At 46.4% G+C, this 20,144-nt stretch overlaps 4 protein-coding genes across 6 annotated transcripts in view; 2 read left to right on the top strand and 2 right to left on the bottom strand.

The window, feature by feature from the left end:
- LOC115799318 (NACHT, LRR and PYD domains-containing protein 12-like) overlaps positions 1-20,144 on the top strand; it is a 652,446-nt gene that overhangs the window by 620,602 nt on the left and 11,700 nt on the right. The window lies entirely within an intron of this gene.
- crygn2 (crystallin, gamma N2) lies at positions 2,037-5,303 on the top strand. Its single transcript, XM_030756459.1, has 5 exons — positions 2,037-2,133; positions 2,833-2,924; positions 3,676-3,832; positions 4,190-4,335; positions 5,078-5,303. The coding sequence occupies exons 1-5, from the start codon at positions 2,113-2,115 to the stop codon at positions 5,211-5,213; spliced, it is 552 nt and encodes a 183-aa protein (XP_030612319.1). The 5' UTR covers positions 2,037-2,112; the 3' UTR covers positions 5,214-5,303.
- Positions 7,511-13,610, bottom strand: nub1 (negative regulator of ubiquitin-like proteins 1). Of its 3 annotated transcripts, XM_030756434.1 has the most exons (16): positions 13,466-13,610; positions 13,290-13,353; positions 12,621-12,742; positions 12,052-12,219; positions 11,731-11,795; positions 11,561-11,625; positions 11,315-11,482; positions 11,076-11,164; positions 10,818-10,924; positions 10,206-10,392; positions 9,663-9,770; positions 9,314-9,466; positions 8,871-9,017; positions 8,707-8,787; positions 8,361-8,556; positions 7,511-8,031 (listed from the first exon to the last, which is right to left on the bottom strand). In XM_030756434.1, the coding sequence occupies exons 3-16, from the start codon at positions 12,735-12,737 to the stop codon at positions 7,889-7,891; spliced, it is 1,794 nt and encodes a 597-aa protein (XP_030612294.1). In that variant the 5' UTR covers positions 12,738-12,742; positions 13,290-13,353; positions 13,466-13,610; the 3' UTR covers positions 7,511-7,888. The 3 variants fall into 3 exon arrangements, with proteins under 3 accessions (XP_030612294.1, XP_030612293.1, XP_030612295.1); XM_030756433.1 differs by having other exon boundaries at positions 13,290-13,604; XM_030756435.1 differs by lacking the exons at positions 13,290-13,353; positions 13,466-13,610 and having other exon boundaries at positions 12,621-13,215.
- LOC115799343 (uncharacterized) lies at positions 15,821-18,625 on the bottom strand. Its single transcript, XM_030756453.1, has 4 exons — positions 18,412-18,625; positions 17,976-18,098; positions 16,960-17,170; positions 15,821-16,731 (listed from the first exon to the last, which is right to left on the bottom strand). The coding sequence occupies exons 1-4, from the start codon at positions 18,440-18,442 to the stop codon at positions 16,227-16,229; spliced, it is 870 nt and encodes a 289-aa protein (XP_030612313.1). The 5' UTR covers positions 18,443-18,625; the 3' UTR covers positions 15,821-16,226.

Raw genomic sequence — 20,144 nt, 5'->3', positions numbered from 1 at the left:
CTGACTGTAAATAATGCAGGGTTACCTGACAGGTGTTTGGTTTGAGAATATTTTCACTAAATATTAAAAGACCAGAGCAGCACGGTGGCATGGTGGTTAGCACTGCTGCCTCACAGCTTCCATCTGGAAGGCCTGGGTTCGATTCCACCTTGGCCCAGGCCTCTTCCTCTCGCTGTGTGGAGTTTGCGTGTTCTCCCCGTGCTTGCGTGGGTTTCCTCCCACAGTCCAAAGACATGCACTTACTGGGGTTAGGTTAATTGGCTACTCTAAATTGCCCATAGGTGTGAATGAGAGTGAGTGTGAAAGGTTGTTTGTCTCTGTGTTGGCCCTGTGACAGGCTGGCGACCTGTTCAGGGTGTACCCCGCCTCTCGCCCTATGACAGCTGGGATAGGCTCCAGCCCCCCCGCGACCCTGAACGGGATAAGTGGATGGATGGATTAAAAGAACAGTACCAGACTCACAGTCTAAAGATGTTTAAGCTGCTGTCCCTCAGGACAGAGAAATCCATCAGGTTCACATGTGGGATCCTTGAAATGGCAACTTTTGCTGATCTGTTTGTTGATCATCTGGTCCATTTATGGAGTTTTAGTTGCAGGTCTGCTGTGGTTATTCTCTCAGTGCTGGGACCGGTGTGACCAGCAGAGGGCAGCCTCAGTCCAGGAGTCAGCAGCTTCAGGCCTGAAGGCCACAATCACTTCAAGGCTACAGCTGCAGTTCATCAACACGTTTTATTCCAACAGAAAAGACGTCTACAGTTTGGTCCACAGAAAAGTTCATGTCTTTATAAGGTGGAGTTGTTCAGGTCATAGCTGTACAAGAAGGCCACCACAGCAGCTCCCAGCAGCCAGTTTCACAGCCTGAATATGAGTATGGTTATTTTTATTCAGCAGTGCTGGATAAAAAGCGTCCTGTGTAAAAGCAGAGGATCTTTGATTTTGTTCTGGAGGCCTGGGCCCAGAAGAACCTGAATATCTCCACTGAGCTTGATGGAAACTACAACCAGTAAAAGATCTGTGATGAAGTGTATACCCTGCTGCTGTGAACTCCGACAAAAACCAGCTGTGTGGTTTTTCAGAAACCTCCTCTGATCGGCCCACCTGTGTCAGGTGAGAGCATGCAGGATAAATAAAACTTAAACATAAGGTAGACAGACGAGTCTCACAGCCACACAGGTGAGGGCGGGGCAGGGAAACCTGCCAACCATCGGGAGACCAGGGGTAACAATAAAGACGAGGCACAGGAGAGATGCTGGGAACCAAAATAAAACAGGAAGTGGAAATACAGAGGACAGGAGACAGGAGGAGGAAAAAAACACCAGAAAGAACAACCAGTACAACAAAAGTCAGCCGCCTCCTCCTCTGCTGTGCTGAAACTCTCCTGTACAGCTGCAAGCAAACACATTTTTAATGTCGCTGATGACTTTCTTACAGCTGCTCGGGTTCAGTCTGTTTGGGCTCCGAGTGATGCAGAGGTTATCTGCAGCAGACGGACAGACGGAGGTGTTTCTGCTCAGGGTAAAAGGAACGTATCACGCTTCACTTTAAAAATATGAGTAGAAACAGTAGAAGGTTTAACATTTCATGATTTACTCATTTTTCCTGGTTAAAGCTCTTACAGCAGTATCTGACAGCAGTCACAGCTTCCTGCACCATATGCTCACATTTCTAAAACTCACAGCTGTGTCAGTGCAGGACTCCTCTGAGTAATGCAGAGTACTTTTATGAGTACTTTTACTGCAGTGAGGGATGGGAGTACTTCCGCCTGGGCCCTCTGACTGCAGCCTGTTTGTCTCGCTGTAGAAACGTGGCATGTGCAAGATCATTGAGCTGCAAAGCTGCGGCCAAGCACTTTCTATTGAGCCCACACACACACACACACACACACACACACACACACACACACAGCAGAATCAGCAGACAGGTCGGGATGAAGGGAAAGCGCAGAGGCAGCAGAAACCTTTAAAGCTCACTCTTTTGTCCGTGCGGCCCGGCCCTCGGCCTGGCCCCCCCCTCGCTTGCCCCCCTGTCGTATATATTGGGGTGTCCAACTTTTTCTCTGTTACACTGTGTGTGTGGTTGTGGGCCAGGTTGGACGACATCCAGTGGGCAAAAATGTCGCAGTACTCCGGAAAGGTGAGCCCACAGACTGATGTGGATCATTTTAACTTTTCTTTCTGAGCGGGTGCTGTTCTGTAGATGAAGCTGAAATGTAACGCGTTCTCCTTTAAATGTCTCGATCTTTGAATGTTTGGTGTGAAGTTCTCCAAACGCAGCAGCAGGAGGTTTTAAAGACACAAAAACAACACAAATAAATGACAATAAATCATCATTTTCAGTTTATTCTAAACTCAAAGTTTCATTTCTGAGTGAAACAGTTTGTTGGTTAAAGTTTGGTGTTTGGTTTTTAAAGCTTCCACTTTATGCTCACCTGAAGTAAACCTGAGGACGTCGTGGCTGTAATAAAACCAATGAACAGATTTTTAGGTTGAGTTCACTCTCCTGGATTTACTTCCTCTCCTCTTAAACCGTCCTCTGAGCCGAGGCTCAGCTTAGAGCTGAGTAAAAGTACTCAGTTACTTCCCAGCACTGACTCAGAAATGTAACTTATATAACACAACTGAGGAAGGACGGAAACGAAGGAATCCTAAACTCAGCGAGCTCGAGCGGAAACATTTCTGTGAGGTGAACTTCAAACATCGAAACCCTTTAAACCGTCCAGAGGCTACGAGAACATTTCAGACAGGAACTTTCTGCTGTGCTTGATGTATAACTTTAATTAATGTTTTACTGAACGTGAAGACGTCCAGCTCAGTGACTGTGTTTGCTCTGCAGATTACTTTTTATGAGGGGAAGTGCTTCACCGGCAGGAAGCTGGAGGTCAGAGGTGACTGTGATAACTTCCAGGACCGCGGCTTCATGAACAGGTAACTTAGTTCTGCTTTTACCGCCTGAACCTGAACGTGAGTCAGAGCAGCTGCAGACCTTTAATCAGTCTTTGATTGATCAGCTGATCGAAAGAAATTTAACAACTGTTTTAATTCAGCTACATTTTTTCATCTGACACCACTCTGTGCCACAAGATGGCGCTGTGTGTCAGTGTATGATGAGCAGATTATTATGCAGGGGTAGTCTGGGAAAAAGCAAAGTGTCAGGAGGAAAGGGGGTGGAGCTAAAAAGCTTAAAGAAGCACAGCAGCACACATGTGGAAAGACCTCAGTGGAGAATGCTGCCCCCTGGTGGTGAAAGCTTCATAAAGCATGCAGAGAGGAATTACAGATCGCACCTTTAACTGTTTCTCTCACTTTGCAAACAATTTCTGCTTTTAGCTCCTGAAATTCAAGCGTCATTTACTGTTTTTTAAAGATATTTTTGTAGGATGTTCAGCCTCGTGCCATTCTCCATCTCAGGAGAGCATGAGGCTAATGACAGCATCATGGTCAGGATGAACAGGTGTAAGTGCCTCCTTTTTACCTGTAGGTCATCAACACTGATGAGTTTGCTCGAGTGCTGCAGGTGATTGTGCTGAAAAGATTTTAAAAAGTTCCCAATCCGGATCATTCCAGTCGTTTCCCTGTAAATGGTTAAACCTCCTGCTGTTTTCACAGTAAATGTAACGATTGCATGAACACACACCTCTGGAGGGTAACATCTGGAGCCTCTGCTCTGTCTTTTCAGGGTGAACTCAATCCGTGTGGAGAGCGGAGCCTGGATCTGCTACGACCACCCCGACTTCAAGGGCCAGCAGTACATCCTGGAGCACGGCGAATACCCAGAATTCCAGAGGTGGAACTCCCACAACGATCACATGGGATCCTGCAAACCCATCCGCATGGTAAACACCCCTGGGGGTTTCAGTTATTTACTGTCAAGGAGCCCAAATTTCCCCATGACGAACCCCTTAAACTCAAAAAAAGTGAATGTCTGGTTTTAATTATGTTCCTGGTCCTCAGAGGATGAATCTGGAGGAGTTTGTTAATCTTTGAACATTTTCAGCAGCGGAAACGTGTCAAATATGTTTTTTCCTTGTTTTAGTGAAAGACTGAGCAAAACTAGAGTTTCTACCTGAAGTCTTTTCCTCCATGGTGAACCTGCACAGCTGCTCCGTCCGGGCTGTGATGTAGTTGTTGTTGTCAGATTCTAACTTCCTCGCGTTCTCTGCTGCCCGTCTTCCTGTTTGTCTGTCCGTCAGCACGGCGAGCACTACCGCATCGAGCTGTTCGAGGGCTGTAACTTCTCCGGTCAGTGCGTGGAGATCTGCGACGACTGTCCCTTCCTGCAGAGCCGCGGCTTCTCCAAGAACTGCATCAACTCTGTGAAGGTCTACGGAGACGGAGCGTGAGTTCCTCATTCACCTCTCTGCTGGTTTCACTTTGAGAAGAACATCAAAGTATTCCAGCTATTTTTAATGCTGATGTTCCTGCTCTCCACAGGATACAAACCAGAGAACTCTGGTAACCTTTTCTCTTTAGTGTTAGGACAAAATTCCAAACTTGGAAACAAAAATAAGTAAAGTGTAAACTAATGGTCAGCTGCAGGACATATTCCTGCTCCTCAGAGGATGACCCCACAGCTGTGTACAGCTGTCGGTTCATCAGTTTCTTTTGGTTCAGATTTGAAAATAGCTCAACAATCATTTGGATCAGTTACCATAAAACTGTATGCAGGATGAACCTAAAAGATGACACAGGGATGAAAGGTGCTGGCTTTGACTGATTTCTGGTTTGATTGACGAGGCATTCAAACTTTAACTGGAAGGATTTTCCTTACACGTTCATGTTCCCCTGAGGATGAATCCCACTAGACTTATTAGACCTAGTTTGTTCTCTTTCAGCCTCAACTTGGCTTTTGTTTAGTGCTAATATTAGCATGCTAAGAACCTAAGCTAAGATCTGTTAGCATTTTGCTTAAAGCTAATCTGCTAGCGTGACCACAGGGCCCAACATTAAATACAGTGTGCTTTTTTTAAAGAGCAGAATCTAAAGATATTCAAACATCACGATAAGAAGAAGCATCTTCTGACAGGTTTATAGGTCCTCGCTCTAACTCCACCTCTCTTCCTTCCTTTCTCTGCGTCCAGCTGGGTGATGTACGAGGAGCCAAACTTCCGTGGCCGCATGTATATCGTGGAGCGTGGAGACTACTGCAGCCATAACGAGTGGCAGGCCCAGAACCCCAACATCCAGTCCATCCGCAGAATCGTCAACTACTTCTAAACCCCCCTGACCTCCGACCCTCGATGGGCTCCCCTCACCTGTGACTGTAATCATGTACGATAAATAAACTCAGACTAAAATAAGAAAACAGGTTTTTTATCAAACACTGTGTGTGTGTTGATTTGTGTGGTCACACTTCACTGAAGCTGGCACACAATCAGGTTTTTATTCCTGCTGTAACAATAAAAACTATCATCTGAGCCTGAGTTACTTTATGAATAAGTCACAGTGTGAACGCAGAGAATAACGAACACAGCAGGTCCTCGCTGTCAGATCAGCACACAGTTCAGACCTTTGAGCCGACACACTGAGTGCAGTTTGATGCCCACTTTATGTTTAAAGTATAATAGAAAATCTGAAGGAATACTTTGGTCTGCAACTATCTGTTAAGTACATGAAGTTATTGATATTGGCTCTATCTAAGAGTAATTCCCTGTAAATGTCGATGAAGTTAGTTTTCAGCCTTGTGTGTGGGAGCGTGCAATTAAAGAAGTATCATACAAATACTGGGCTATTTGGGTAGATTACGAGCTTGGGGAGGAGAAGAAAGGTGCAGCTTAAATGTTCTGGACTATGTGACATTACAGTCTGCCTCCTCTGCACTCTGAACCACACTCCTTCAGGTCTGAACGTTTCCAGGTTTGCTCTCAGATTTCTTTCCTCTTCTCTTATATGTGCTAACGAAGCCTGCAGATTATTGTTTCAGCAGGGGGGTTTCTCTCTGCTGCACCTCCTCATAGATGCATGCCTCCTTCTCCCACTCACAGCAGTATGGTTTCTCTCCAGTGAATCCTTTCCTGCACAGCTTTCCTTTATTAATGAGCTGTTTTTAACACCATTAAGCCACAAACGTCACATCAGCACAGCTTTCCTCTGAGCTCAGAGAAGAACCGGCGCCTTCGATTTTCTGTCGCAGGTTTGCTCCGAGGTTCCGTCCATGTTTCTGGGACCTTCTGCAGGTTCTCTGAGGCCTTTGTGAGAGTTGGAAGAGCTGCATGAATCTGATCCTGCAGTGAAAGGAGGTGTAGCAGCTTCACTGAAGCACACTGTAACACTAAATAAAGCTACACCAGCACTTTAAATACAGATGCTCAGCATCTGTTTGTTTTAAAACTTGATTAAAGCTAACGAGGCCAGTTTGGACCTTGATTGTTTCTAGTTTGGGGTGTAAATGGACCATTTCTTATTTAGCACTTTTCTACTTTATACAACATGTCCGACATATACATATACATCATCCCCAGCAGTTGCATTGAAGAGCAACTCAGGATTCAGTATCTTGCCCAAGGATACTTTGGCATGCAGACTGAAGCAGCCAGGAATCAAACCAACAACCCTCCAATGAGTAGATGACCTGCTCTGCCTCCTGAGCCATCCCAATTTATGTGGATTGAATTTCTTCATCTTTTCTTTTGATTATGATTTAAGAGTTTCATATTTGATGAACTCAGAAGAATGAGTCATGGTAAACTTACATGAGGCTGATTTATTCAGAAATTACATGAATAACAATAAAGATGATGATGATACCAAGACAAATTTTTTGCTTATTAGCCACAGAGCTGGAGGTCCTTCCAGCGGAGGCCGCAGTCGATGGAGTTTAGGATCCTTCGGCATGTGAACAGGATACGGGAATTTCAGATGCAAACAAGAGCTCAACAAATGTGTTCCAAACTGTCCGTTCAGAAAGACTGACAGACACTCACACCATCAGTAACAAACTGGACTTTGGGAGGACACCGGAGTACCCAGAGAGCACAAGCTCCACAACCGGCTGGTGGATTCAAACCCAGGACGCTCTGCTGTGAGGCCACAGTGCTAACCACTGCACCACCACTGTGCTGATTAATGATGTGGAAATTTAAGGTTTTTTTTATTATTGTTAACTGCTCTTTTTGTTTAGACAGGACCCATTGGGCTTTGTGGCTCTCACTGGCTTTACAAAGTGCCCAAAGAAGAAAGTGTGATGAGTTTAAATCATAGCAACACAAGTGCTGCTGCAGCTGTAAATGCTCCCAAACTGAAGGAGCATTTCCTGTGACTCAGGTCACAGCTGGACTGGGGCAGTGTGGGATCCATACTTTCCAAATTCCACCTTTACACTGGCCAGATGTTGGAAAACAGCTGTGCACATGCAGCAGGAGGGAAAAGCTTATTTTTCACTGCTGCATTGAAGCTTTGGGTTCCTCCACCTCCCAAATCCCATCCTACACCTCCACTCATCATCACTAATCAACTTTAAACTCTTTTCTCCTGACTTTGTGGATTTCATGTTTTCAGAACAACAAACTGAGAGAAAAGCTTCATTTTGTTTTTATTGGTTCCATCAGAACAAATGAATGAACAGAAAATCTCCTCAGATCACAAACTAAACAGCCCACTCTGATTCAAAGAACTGATTCAAAGAACTGAAACTCGACTGATTAAAAGAACTGATTCAAAGAACTGAAAACAAGACTTGGATCAAACCTCGTCACAAGCGCTGAATTCACGGATTAAACTGATCACACTGAGAGTCCTTGAGCTGCAGGAAGCTGAGTTATTGCTGAACGGATGGAGTCGTTACTCGCTCCACTTTTGCACATCGCTGAGCATCACACACCAACCACCAGGACGTACGTGTGTGTGTGTGTCTTCATCGCATCGTCCACACTCTCCACCCAGACCTGAGCGCGTCACACAGTTTGGGTGGGCTCGCGGCACAGGTAGGCCTTCATGGCGGCGATGAGCTCGTTCTCCTCCTCCAGCGTCAGGTCCAGGTAGTCCTCCTCGTGGTGGGCGATGTCCTCCAGCACCTCGTTCACCAGCTCGCTGTCCTCTGCAGGTTCAGACACACAGTTCGTCTTTTAAAAAGCAGCTTTTTGTGTGATTCGAGTTCTTTCTTAATAAAAACTTTTTTCTATTTGTCTTTAAGCTCTTTGATTCTATTGTAAACACTGCGGGTCTGTGTGACATCATGAGGAGCACAACTTAAACTCCTGTCCTGTTTCCATGGTGACTGATGAAGATCAAACCTGCTCTGAATGCTGCGGGTGGTTCATCATCATCATCATCATCATCATCATCATCATCATCACTAAGCTTCAGAACAAAGCTGAAGAGAAGTTTTCCCATCTGCCTTACATCGTTTGTTTACAGTGCTGTTACCTGGGGAACTGGAGGAGGTGCTGGGCTCCTCCGAGGAGGGGGAGGAAGAGGAGGAGGACGTGGAGGGTGGGGACAGCAGCTCTGGCGAGAGGACGCCCTGGTTGTCCAGGAGTAGCTGCGTCGCTGACTGAACGTCTCCACCTGTCAATCTGAGAGCCGCTTCGGCCGAGTCCCGCTCGAAACCCAAATACAGCAGCTGGAGGGACACAGACAGAACAGCTGGAGGGAAACAGCTGGAGGCAGAGAGAAAACCCCGCCCCCCAGTTTTCCTGCAGATGCTTGGTCTGGTTTATTGACCATGCATCAGTTAGGTTTCAATATTTAGGTGTGAGCCACCTGCACATACCTGCTCCACCTTCTCCGGACTGACCCCGCCCTCTGTGTTGTTATTGGTCGCCTGGGCAGCGTGACTGGAGTCCAACAGGATCTGAGGACGACACAAAGGAGGAAAAGATGAGATCAGTGAAAGCTCCACCTGTAAGACCTGCACCCAGAGGCGGGGTTACTGACGGCGTAGGCTCTGTCCACGTTCCCGTCAGCGTGGTGCAGGGCGCGGGCGGCGTCGCTCCGGGAGAATCCGAGCTCTGCGAGGGTGGAGATGGCCTCCATCCTCGTCCTCCTCTTCTGCCTCTCCCTCTGCTTCAGCTCCTCTCGCTCCTGATCCAAACAGAGAACAAAAACTTTATTGGGATGTTCAAAGAGAACAACAACAAGAGCCGTGACACCGGTGAGGTGAATTTCTCTGATTAATGAGAGAAAACACAGATCTTCTGCGAACAGCTCCAGCTTCTCTGAACGATTTGCTGATGTCTGAGTCTCTCAGGTTAAATCAGGACCTCTCAGCTCTGCAGCCAGCAGATCAAACTCAGACACACACTTTTCTTCTTAAAACACATTTTCACAAACTTTGTGTCTGTAATGAACTCGAGGACGTCCCGTCAGGTGTGCGTTACCTGTCGGCCGGTGCTGATGTGGATGGCGGCCTCCTGCAGGTCCCCCCCACAGGCTCGGAGTCCCAGCCGAGCTTCTCTCTCGGTGAAGCCCAGAGCCATCAGCTGAGCCATCTTCTCTGAGTCCGGACTGAGGCGTGCGTACAGAGACTCCACCTGAAACACACAGCCGCTCAGTCCCTCTGAACTCTGACCACGTCACACACACAACTTTAACTTCTCAGCATTCAGACAGGATGAGCTGAGCTGCACCAAGGCCCAGGTTAAGACACAGAAGGATTATTTTGAACTGTGACTGATGCAGAGCTGCTCTGGGAGCTGAATCAGAGCACCGAGCCTGATCCCGACTCACTTTGGAGAGCAGCAGTCGGGCCTGAGAGTCGTTTCCTTCGATGTAGGAGAGGAGACTCTGAAGGAGGTACAGCCGGAGGAACAGCACCTCCTCTCTGCCCGTGTTCCCCTGGCAACACACACACACACACACACACACACACACACACACACACACACACACACACACACACACACACACAATTAAATAATGTAAATAATGAACTGGATTTTTTCTGGTGGCTCAGTGTTATACAGACCAGATCTAACATGTGGTTAGTTTTCAGCATGAATTATTCAGATAGAGCGCACGGTCGTGGAGTTACAGTAAAAAGCCAGCTGATCAAAAGAACTTTGATCAGCTGACTCAGCCATGATACATCTTATCCAGCTGTTCGCGACTAGTAAGGGCAGGAAACCAGCGCTTGAGCAGCAATCGCCTGGTGTTAAACGATTAACCTGCTCTCTCTCTCAGGTCCATCCTTAATGCTAACTGGCATCAGAGGCTCACCTGCACACAAAGTGAGAGGAGGGGTGTGTGTGTGTGTGGTGTGTGTGTGTGTACCTTGATCATGAGCAGCCTCTCCTGCTGCACTCCGTAACAGCGCAGGAAACAGTCCTCGGCTCTCTGCAGGCGGCTCCGGCCGTCGTCCAGGCAGGACAGCGCCTCCAGAGCCCAGTAACACCACACGATGTCCAGCTGCAGCACGGCGTAGTTATCCACCGAGCTGAGCAGGGCCGAGCCACACTTACTGCACACACACACACACACACACACACACACACACACACAGAGGAGTTTAACCTTTCATTAATGACATGCAGCAGCTGAATGTGCAGAAAAACCTCCTTCTTCTTCTTTAGAAACACTTTGGAACTTTATTCTGAAAGGCTGGTGCACACACAGTGACTTCCTGTCTCATAAATACAGTTTTAGTCAGACGTGAATGTTTAAAGTCTTTAATCATATGAATGGATGAAGTTTCACTGATCTCTGATGTAACGGTGTGATTCTGTCACGCTGCTCTCAGATCAGTTTTTCCTGCTCATTTACAGAAACATCAGCTACGCTCTGATCTGAGGATCTGAGACAAAAATCACAGCTGTCAGATTTTTTATCTTCAGTGAGAGCCGTGACGTCCATCCTGTGACTCAGAGCCAATCAGCTCGCTCGTACCTGAACTGCTGGTCAGCCTGCAGCAGGTGACACAGCGCGTTATCGTACTGCTTCCTCTTCATCAGAGCGCGACCCTTCTCATGGAAACCCATGGCCAGGATCAGAGCCTAAACACACACACACACACACACACACACACACGTTGCACAGGTGAGCTGCAGCGCCCCCTGCTGTGTGAGTCTCCATATGAAACATGAGCTGCTCATGAACCAAAACCCTGGAAGGACAAACTGATCCCTGATTCAAAGCACACTCCACCTTCTTCTCCTTGTGGGGGATCTTCAGCGGGTTTCCCTTCTGGTCGGCGATCTCCAGGAACGGGGTGGTGTCCGGGTCCTCGCTGCCATCTGACGGAGAGAACACATGACAGAACCCCAGCTTAAATCAACCCTGCTGTCTTCGAGAATCTCCAGCATGAACCATCTGAATAAAGGTTGTTTTGAACCGTCCTCTGTGCCTCTGAGCAGCATTTCTAACGTTAGCTTTGTTAGCTGCACCTCTCTCAGACAGGATCTGGAAGCCTTTCTGGGTCCTCTGGATGCTCTCCTCCTGGTTCCTCTTCTCCTCCTCCTCCTCCGTCAGCTGTTGCTTCAGCTCGGCGTCGCTGACCTTCAGCACCATCATCTTGCTGTGGTTCTTCACGCCCTGCTCGTCCAGACGCCGCTCTGACAGGAACACAGTACACATCAACACGTCACGCTCTGCACTGAGAAGAAGACCTGACTGACTGCAGCTGCACCGACCTGCAGACAGAGTCCTCCCATTCAGGATCAGCTTGATGTTTCTGAGACCGTGCTCCTCTGCGATCCTGCAGCACACACACACACACACACACACACACACACACACACACACAGTCTAAGTCTAAGCAGTGGAAATAACACACCATCAGCCTGTGCTGTAGTGCAAGTACCTGTCCACCACCTGCTGCACCGACATGTCCAGCCTCGTCTCCAGGTAAGTCTTCACCTTTGGATCCTGGAAACAAACAGAGCTGTAGTTATTTTTCCCTCCGTCTCAGGAGAGCAAAGCATTCTGGGTCATGTGATGATGCTGTGGTGTTAGGAGGGCCTAGCTACAGATATTTTTACTCCCCCTCTGCTGTTCTGACTTTATCTTCTGTGGCTCATGCTTCCTCACTACTAAAACAAAAACTAAGGTGTGAAAGAGCTGGGGTCAAAGGTCAGACAGAGGAAAGCGGTAAGGTTCCTGCGTCCTCCTCTGCCTTCGTTACCTTCTTGGCATCTCGGGGCAGCAGCAGCTCCAGCGTCGCCACGTTCGTCTCCCTGAATGTTTGGTTTCCTTTGCCTCTCTTCACCGCCTGAGCTCGGATCGACTCCAGAGCGCCCCCTACCTCCGACACAGGCAGGCACACCAGGGGGGCGTAGCGCTCCGCCAGCTCCTGATGTGGTAAAAAAGAAACAGCACTGAGCGCGCTCCAAACAGAAATGCTCTGTGGCTTTTAGCTGCATCTGTGTCCTGATTCTGAGTATTCTCAGAAATGAGTTCAACAAATAAAATTTATTTCTTGTCTTTTCAATTTAATTTAACCCATTTATGCTGTTTTTAGTTTGACATGCTTGTCTGGCTTTAAATGAAACACAGTAGAAAGCTTTAGCTCTAACAATAAAGAAAAACTCTATTTACTCTTTAATGAAGGCTTTATTTGGCGGGGCTCGTATACGTTTATTTGTGTGAATTATTTGTTCAATAACATTTTAGGACTTGATTAAATGATCTTATTAACTTTATTTGATCTTCTCGCGGTGACAGCAGTGTCAGCCCCGCCCCCCCTGCTCTCACCTGCATGTGCTGCTGGCCCGGCTGCTGGTCCTGCTCGGTGTAGGGGGGGTTCCACAGCTGGATCTTCTCCTGCTTCAGGAGGTTCTTCAGCTTCGCCTCTGTGTTCTGCTCCGCCATCGACTCTGGAAGACGTAAATCAGTAAAACGAGTCACACGGATGGACTCCAGGCTGGAACAAATCCACGAGGATCTCTATTATAGCTAAAATCAGCTGAGAGGGCGGAGCTGGGACACACTCAGAGGAGTCCCAGCTCCTCCAGGCTGGTTTCTGCAGTCTTATTCTGGCTGCTCGCGTGTCCCTGCTGATGGTTAAGCTAGTAAAGTAAAAGCAGCCAAAGCTGAGGGTACGATTCTCACTGCTGGTGTGAAAGGTCCCGAGTTCAACGCCCAGATGAACCCTTGTTGTGACCCCTGCAGAGTTTGTTTGAGCCTCGTGACTGCAGAATGACTCTGATGTCACAGCGCTGCTTACACTGCTGTCAGTAACACAACTTCATTTAAATGAATACATGTCACAGTCAAACAGCTGCTTCAGTCTGGTCTGAGGACGTCACCGCTGACTGAAGAAACGTCAGAGCTGCATGATGGGAAATGTAGGCTCCACACAGCAGCGCTATAAACAAACCAAAGGTCAAATGTTAAAGGTAACTCATCACCTAAAGCACTAACCTGCCAGGTGTCTCCCGCTGCCTGAGGGACCGGAAGCTGCTCCCAGCTGATCTCAAACACCAAGCTTAAAGAGAGAAATGACGACAGCAGGCTGAGATCAGCACCAAGTGATCTGAACTCGAGCTAACATCTGCATACGGACAGGTCCGCGCGACCACAGCTGCTCGGAGAGGTACCTCACTGCGACGAGAAGAGCCTATCGGTCTGAAGAGACGTGAAAGAGCCGCGATAGCTCAGTGGAAACTGCTGTTGTTTACGTGAATCAGGCGTTTCTGGGAAGGAGGAGCCGAGGAGGGACAGAGCGCTCACTCTGCGCAGGCGCCAGGATCCGCTGGCGGAGCCGACCTCCGCGGAACACAGGTCGTGGCGCCGCGCCTGCGTCATGGCGGAGACAGGCGTTTTCATGTCAATAGACGATCTTCGATCCTGCCGGACGGTCACACACGAGGGTCAAACAAGTTCTTGTGTGTTTTCTTTAAATTCAATTCAATTCAATTAGCCATCCATTTCCTTCCGTTTCTTCTTTTCAGAGTCATGGCGGTGGAGACAAATCCTCGCTGCTGGGTGAGGGGCGGGGCAAACCCCGGCCAGATCTTCCGCCTTCAGCAGGGCTAAAATGCATGAAACAACATGAAATATAATGCTATCTAAAATCATAAAAAACGTGAAATAACATAAAGAAATTAAACAAAATTACAAACAAAATAAAAATGATAAAAATTACAAATAATTCATAAAGCAATGACACAACTTAAATAATCCTATTAATGTTTTTAAGAATAGAATACAAAACAATTAAAACTAAAGTGTTAAAATCTATTATTATATAATATATTATTATTATAATGCATTAAATTATATTAAATAAAAATAAAATAATTTAAGCTAATAAAATAAATACTATAAATTAAAATAAGTGGTGCAAAATTAAATAAAAAAAATAATGATTCAAAATAAGGTAAAATGCATAATGATCAAATTTAATCATAAGAAAATAATTTTGAAAGAAAATCTAATAACCAGGGTTATTATAATTAACAAATACAAACAAAACAACGAAAACTGAAATTGAAAAAATATTGTTGGTAACTGAAATAAATAAAAACTACAATTAAAAGGAAAAAACGATAACTAACTAAAACTAACTTGTTTGTCATTTTATTTAAAAACCAAGTTTAAGCTGGGAGCGCCGTCGGGCAGCTGTGTGCGTACGTTTGCACGAGAAAGCGGCAGAATCGCTCTGAACCGACGTAACCTGAGGTTCACCTCTGGAGAAATGTGACTACTCGTTGGGTCCACGCAGCCACAACAATGTGATTAATCTGTTTAGTTGTTGTGCGTTTCCGGCTACTTTATCAGTCAGAGAATAACAATCAGGAATAATAATCAAAGCATCAATATAAGGACTCACAAATGTCAGCAAATTCCTGGAGGGAGCTGCTGAAACTGTCGGAATGGACTCGAGGGAATGAAGGAAGTGAAAAAACAGGAACAAATATGTTTGCAGCCAAAAAACTGAGCACAAAGAGCGAGGACCAAAAAGAGTCCCAGCCTGCACCGCATATAAAACACCTGCACACGACCACAAGGTAATTAACACACAATCCAGCTACACAAGCATAAATGCGGACATGAGGTCGGACACTTCCGTAGGTTATGTACAAAGACCCTGCAAGTCTAATCAGCGAGCATCTAACCAAGCTGGCTCCAAACCAGAAACAGCTTCAGGTGGTGAGAACATCAGGATGCAGCTGGATTTGAGCTTTGACTCCTTCAAAGAGTTTGTTTTTGTCAAACACCACATGTAGGTGTTATTAATCTGCTGCACTGATGCTGAACTTTATTGTGGAGTTTATTGTAGAATTTATTGAGTTTTGGAGTTCATGTTTTTCTTTGTTTCTCCCTGTTGATGTTCATGTGTGTCCTTAATGTCACACACATTCAGCACGTAGTGCTGCTGCCTGTGAACAGTTGGTTTTTGAATATATTTCTTTAAACGGGATCTTTTGTTGAGTTTTTATTACACAATAGTTGCTTTTGTGCCTTGAATCTTGCACCTGACAAAGTATGAAAATACTAAAACTAATACTGAAACTAACGAAACTAAACTAAAACTAAGCATTAAACCTAAAATAAAAACTAATAAAAACGAGCAAAACCACTCTGAAAACTAACTAAACCTAAACAATAATGTAAAATCCCAAACTATTATAACCCTGCTAATAAGACAAATCCAAACTCTGGGGTTCAACATTTATTGCATTGATAATTTTCATGGTCACACACATTTTTGTCTACATAAGAAGTTTTTTTACTCACTCAGTAGTGAGCACTTTGATTCTGTCAAAACCAGAATAATTTTGTGTTCAATAAAAACAAAATTTATGATTTTTAAATGAGATTTAAAATGCTGAGCAGAGGGAAGTCAGAGCTACAGAAAAAGAGGTGAGCACTCCTGCCTTTAGGTCTCTGAGAGACGAAGAACAAAGAGGAAATGAAGACGTTTCTTCTGATATGAACACATTTTCACAGATTTAACAGGAAGTGCAGCTGCTTCACGCTGCGTTTGTGTTATTTTGGGATTTACTCATTCAGTGTGTGATTGCTGTGAAACCCTGATTCATGGAAGACGACCCAGGAAGACGTTTACAAGCAGAACAATGACAGAGCTGAAGGTCTGCTGATTAAAATGGAGCTGCTGAACCTTCAGTGACCCGCTGACATAAAGCAGCATCTATAACTGTGGCTAATAATTATCCTCAGAGAAGGATGGAGAGGCAGAGATACAAACTGTATAAAAACATCTGTGGCTCTGTCAGGAGATGCTGAACATCTGACGGGTCTCTGAGGAAAACTCGGATTCTGGTTCTTGTGATTTATTCGGATTGGTCCGTGTGGGGCTCCCCATCTACGACTCGCTGCTGAACCCGGCCCTCCTCAGAAGGTCGAGTACATCCCCAGCCTCCTGGCAGCCTCGGAGATCCTCGGCGTCCTCCTGCTGGGGAACGGGTAGTAGATCTGGGAGGATGATGCCGCCCCCCCTACGCTCAGCTGCCTGGCTAACCTGAGAGCCGGGGCTGAGAATTTCCTGGAGCTCCTTCCCTCCAGGACACTGTTACTGGTCTTCTTCTCTGCAGAATGGTTCTCCTCCTGGTCCTGGTGCAGGTTGGTGGTGGAGGTGCTGGGTGAGGACACCATGGAGGCAGTGATGGGGGTGGAGCATCCCTCTGAAACAGTGCACAGAGAGGAGTTAGGAGAAAGCAGAGCCTGAACCATCTCGGAGCCTCTGAAGGATGCAGGGTCTGGATCTTCTTCCTCTCGTGTGGTGATGAAGGTGCAGCAGGGAGACGTTTCTGTGAAGCTGCTCAGAGAACCGGAGAGCTTCCTGCACCCGGACTCTTGCTGGGAGCCGCCGGCCTCCGAGGAGGACGAGCAGGAACGTCTGCAGAGGGAAACAACAACAGCAGCGCTGGAACGTTTTTCTACAAACTGAAGCTTCACAATCACCAAAGAGAAGCAGAGAGAACAAACTGTGAGGACAGAAACATGAAGGAACTGAGATCTCAGCAGAAAGAGGTCCTTCTGTGTTCCTCCAGCAGGTCCTGGGGGGCGGCCCTCAGCTCTCAGGGTTACATCACTGATGGAAATCCTCCTACAGAGAACGACTGACCTGGATGTTTCCGGGCAGGATGCTGGCAGCTGGGTGATGATTCTTGGGCAGGAGCGTCGGTGCAGGTCCAGGTGGACATGCCAGGGGTCACAGATCATTTGTTCGGGGTTAAAGGTCACAGCCGGTGGTGTAGTGCCGTTTGGTTCCCATGGTGACGTCTGGCCCTGGGCAACGGGGACGATGCTGACGGCCTCTGACAGCTCCTCCGACACTACAGACGGAAGTCAAAATGTGAGGAAACCAAATCCTGACTTACTGACAGCAAACACGACCGACCAATCATCAGAGAGAGACCAGGACTGACACGATCAGCTGATCGACCCTGACAGGAAGTAGTATTCTGAAAAATCTCTGCTCCTCAGGCGTGAATTTGTCTGTGAAAATATCAGATTTGTGCTTTTTAAACAGCAGCACGAAACGTTTTACGCTCAGTTATCAGAGATTATTGAGAGCAGGTCACATGATTGATCAGTGTTTCCTGCTCAGGAAGGTGAGAAAATGAAAGCTTTCAGCAGCAGATGTTATTGCTGTTATTTCCCAGTAAACCTGAACACAGCAGCAGCTCTTCACTGTGCTTCTCTCAGCTGAGTTCATCCACGTGAGCAGCAGGTGAAGTTTAGCTCTCAGAGACACAGCGCCCTCTGCTGTGTTACTGCAGTATTCACTGACTCACCTGTTATAAACGAGTTTTACAGTGAAAATAAAAACACAACCATCAGATGAAATCCTCCAAAAGTCACATCAGCAGGATGTTATGATGCTCCATCTTCAAAATAAAAGCTCACATTTTACAACAGCAGAAGAAGCTAATTGCATTCCTCACAGCAGGCGTGGTCGAGGGGTTTAAAGTATTCTACTTTGTAGTAAGTGATTTATCCAGCTTCACAAAGGCACACATGCTGCCTGTTTTATTGTGTACAGGAAGTCCTGTTTGCATCAGTTTAACTTGACGGGCTGATTTTCACTGAGTTTCAGAAGCTTTGGTCAAAAATCAAACAGGCAGCGTTTCCTCTCACCTGTCCTGAACAGCAGCACCTGAGTGCGCCTCCTCCTCCTCTCTCTGGAGCTCCTGTACTCTTCTCTGAGCAGAGACACGTCCATCTTCCTCCTGCCCTCCTCCTCCTCCTCCTTCCTGATCCCTGCAGCAGGACATGGACACACAGTGACCTTTGACCTGTGCACGCCCAGCCACTTTTATTTAAAGTTGACCTGATAAAAACCTCTGAATGTGCAAAGCAGAATCCTACATGATTATTAAATTACATTTAATAATAGCAGAATATAAAGTAATAATTTTCTGTATAACTATAAATGAAGCTGCCACATGCTGTAAATCAGTTTAACTTAAACTGCATTAAATCCCTTTGATCAGTGACTCATTGAAAATGAACAGATGTTTGAATATTAATGAGTAATCAAAGCAGATGTTACATTCACGCCTTTGATTTTTACCATCCAGCAGCTCCGCGCAGCAGCAGGACATCCTGTTGGCAGCAGCTCACCTGCTGCAGGTGTCTGAGTCCGCGTCACTGCAGCCACTTACATCATGATGCGTTTAAAGGCCGTCTGGAAGCTCCGACACATCAAAACCTGCTGCTGAAATCCTTCAAATGAGGTTAAAATCGCTCAGAAGTCCAATGACGAGAGAGAGACTCGTTTCTGTGGTGCTACAGTCAACCAGGAAGCTGGAAACACACACACACACACACACACACACACACACACACACACACACACACACACACACACACACACACACACACACACACACACACACACAGCTTTATCCTGACTGCAAGTGGTGTGTAAACAGTGGAGGACAAAGTGTTGGTCCTTTTCTGTTCACACAGCCGTATCAGACTGTTTGAGCTCTCAGCTGATTACAGAGCAGACTGAGGATCATGTGATCACCACAGGCAGCATTTTCTTATCCCTTTTTCATGTTTCTTAAAGGTGAACATTTTGGCTTCATCATATTTAAGAGGAGGCAGCTGAAACCCTCAAAACTGAAAAAACCCTCCACTGAAACTGTGTGGCAGTGTTAGTGTTGCTGGGCCGCTGCTCCTCATCAGTGTTGGATGGTCTGAGCAGGAGATTGTGGTGCTGCTGCTGTGATGGAGTCAGGAGTGGACTTCAGGAAGGAAGTGCACTGTGACGGGATGTGAGGGCTCTGGGGAGTTCCTGTAATTAGAGGAGGAGCAAACCTCTGTTTTCAGTCAGAAACCTCTGTTTGGAGTCAGAGAGCAGGACCAGGAGTTGAGCTGAGGCAGGGTGAGTGTTAGCACAACGTTGTTGTAGTTTTCTGAGTGTGTTTATGTGTGTGAGAGCTGCAGAGGGAAGCTCACAGTTTAAATCACTGCAGAGGCGCTGCTGGAAAGAAGATTTGGGGCCAGATGTAGGAAACAAACAGGCTCCTGGCTGCGGTCAGTTTTAGGGAAGGTTACATAAGTTGTCTACACGCATGTGCAGTCAGTTTGTTCCAAAAACAAGACCTACTTTTTTCTGCGTTAAATATCGGCGCAATTATCAGTAAACTGCGGGTCGCAAACATTAGTGAATCAGTTTGAGCAAATATTAGTGATGGTGTGATGAGGCCCCGTGAATGTGTTGAATCTTTCCGGCCAACTGATTCGCCAAAAGCCTGATCACATGAAGCTCTGTTTAACAGCTCCTTTAGGAATACTGACACCTGCTGGACATTTTATGTACAGCATTCCTGCTCTTTGTTAAATGTACATCTTTTAGCATAATTATGCATTTATGATGTCAAAATCTCCATTTGAGGTATTGTAAACCAGATTAAATAAACCTATGCTGATCATGGTATATCTAAGTATCAATAGATCAGTTGTAGTATATCAATAAAGTATTTTATAAAGACAGTGTGTGGTGTGTTTGTGGACAAACAGTGCTTGAATGGAGGTGGGGGTGCTATTGATTTATATTGAAGAACAAAAATAATTGTGACAGTGTTGGGGCTCGGGCGATTCCTTCCCCAGCCTTGGAAAACACTCTTACAGAGGACTGAAGCTGCAGGGCTGAAACTGAAGTTCTAATGTGTACAGGTGAGGATACAGGTGCTGTTCATGCTGCTATAACAGTGGACCGGACTCACCTCAGCCCACCCAGAACACTTCCTCTGTTTCCTGCTGCTTTTTCAGCAACTCAAGGAAGTCACGTGATTT

This window comes from Archocentrus centrarchus, chromosome 20, assembly GCF_007364275.1.
Source record: "Archocentrus centrarchus isolate MPI-CPG fArcCen1 chromosome 20, fArcCen1, whole genome shotgun sequence".
NCBI classification, from domain to species: Eukaryota; Metazoa; Chordata; class Actinopteri; order Cichliformes; family Cichlidae; genus Archocentrus; species Archocentrus centrarchus.
Note: the sequence above shows the minus strand (reverse complement) of the source record. Positions and strands in the feature narration are given on the sequence as shown.

Coding starts and splice junctions, on each gene's coding strand:
- LOC115799343 (XM_030756453.1), bottom strand. CDS start 18,442: ATGTCCTGCTGCTGCGCGGAGCTGCTGGATG. Junction 18,099..18,411: donor CTGCGCGGAGCTGCTGGATG/GTAAAAATCAAA, acceptor GTCCTGCTGCAG/GGATCAGGAAGGAGGAGGAG. Junction 16,732..16,959: donor TCCTGCCCGGAAACATCCAG/GTCAGTCGTTCT, acceptor TTCCCTCTGCAG/ACGTTCCTGCTCGTCCTCCT.
- nub1 (XM_030756434.1), bottom strand. CDS start 12,737: ATGGCGGAGCAGAACACAGAGGCGAAGCTGAAGAACCTCCTGAAGCAG. Junction 10,925..11,075: donor TCCCCCACAAGGAGAAGAAG/GTGGAGTGTGCT, acceptor GTGTGTGTTTAG/GCTCTGATCCTGGCCATGGG. Junction 8,788..8,870: donor ACGTGGACAGAGCCTACGCC/GTCAGTAACCCC, acceptor TGTCGTCCTCAG/ATCCTGTTGGACTCCAGTCA.
- crygn2 (XM_030756459.1), top strand. CDS start 2,113: ATGTCGCAGTACTCCGGAAAG. Junction 2,134..2,832: donor TGTCGCAGTACTCCGGAAAG/GTGAGCCCACAG, acceptor TTTGCTCTGCAG/ATTACTTTTTATGAGGGGAA. Junction 3,833..4,189: donor CCTGCAAACCCATCCGCATG/GTAAACACCCCT, acceptor TCTGTCCGTCAG/CACGGCGAGCACTACCGCAT.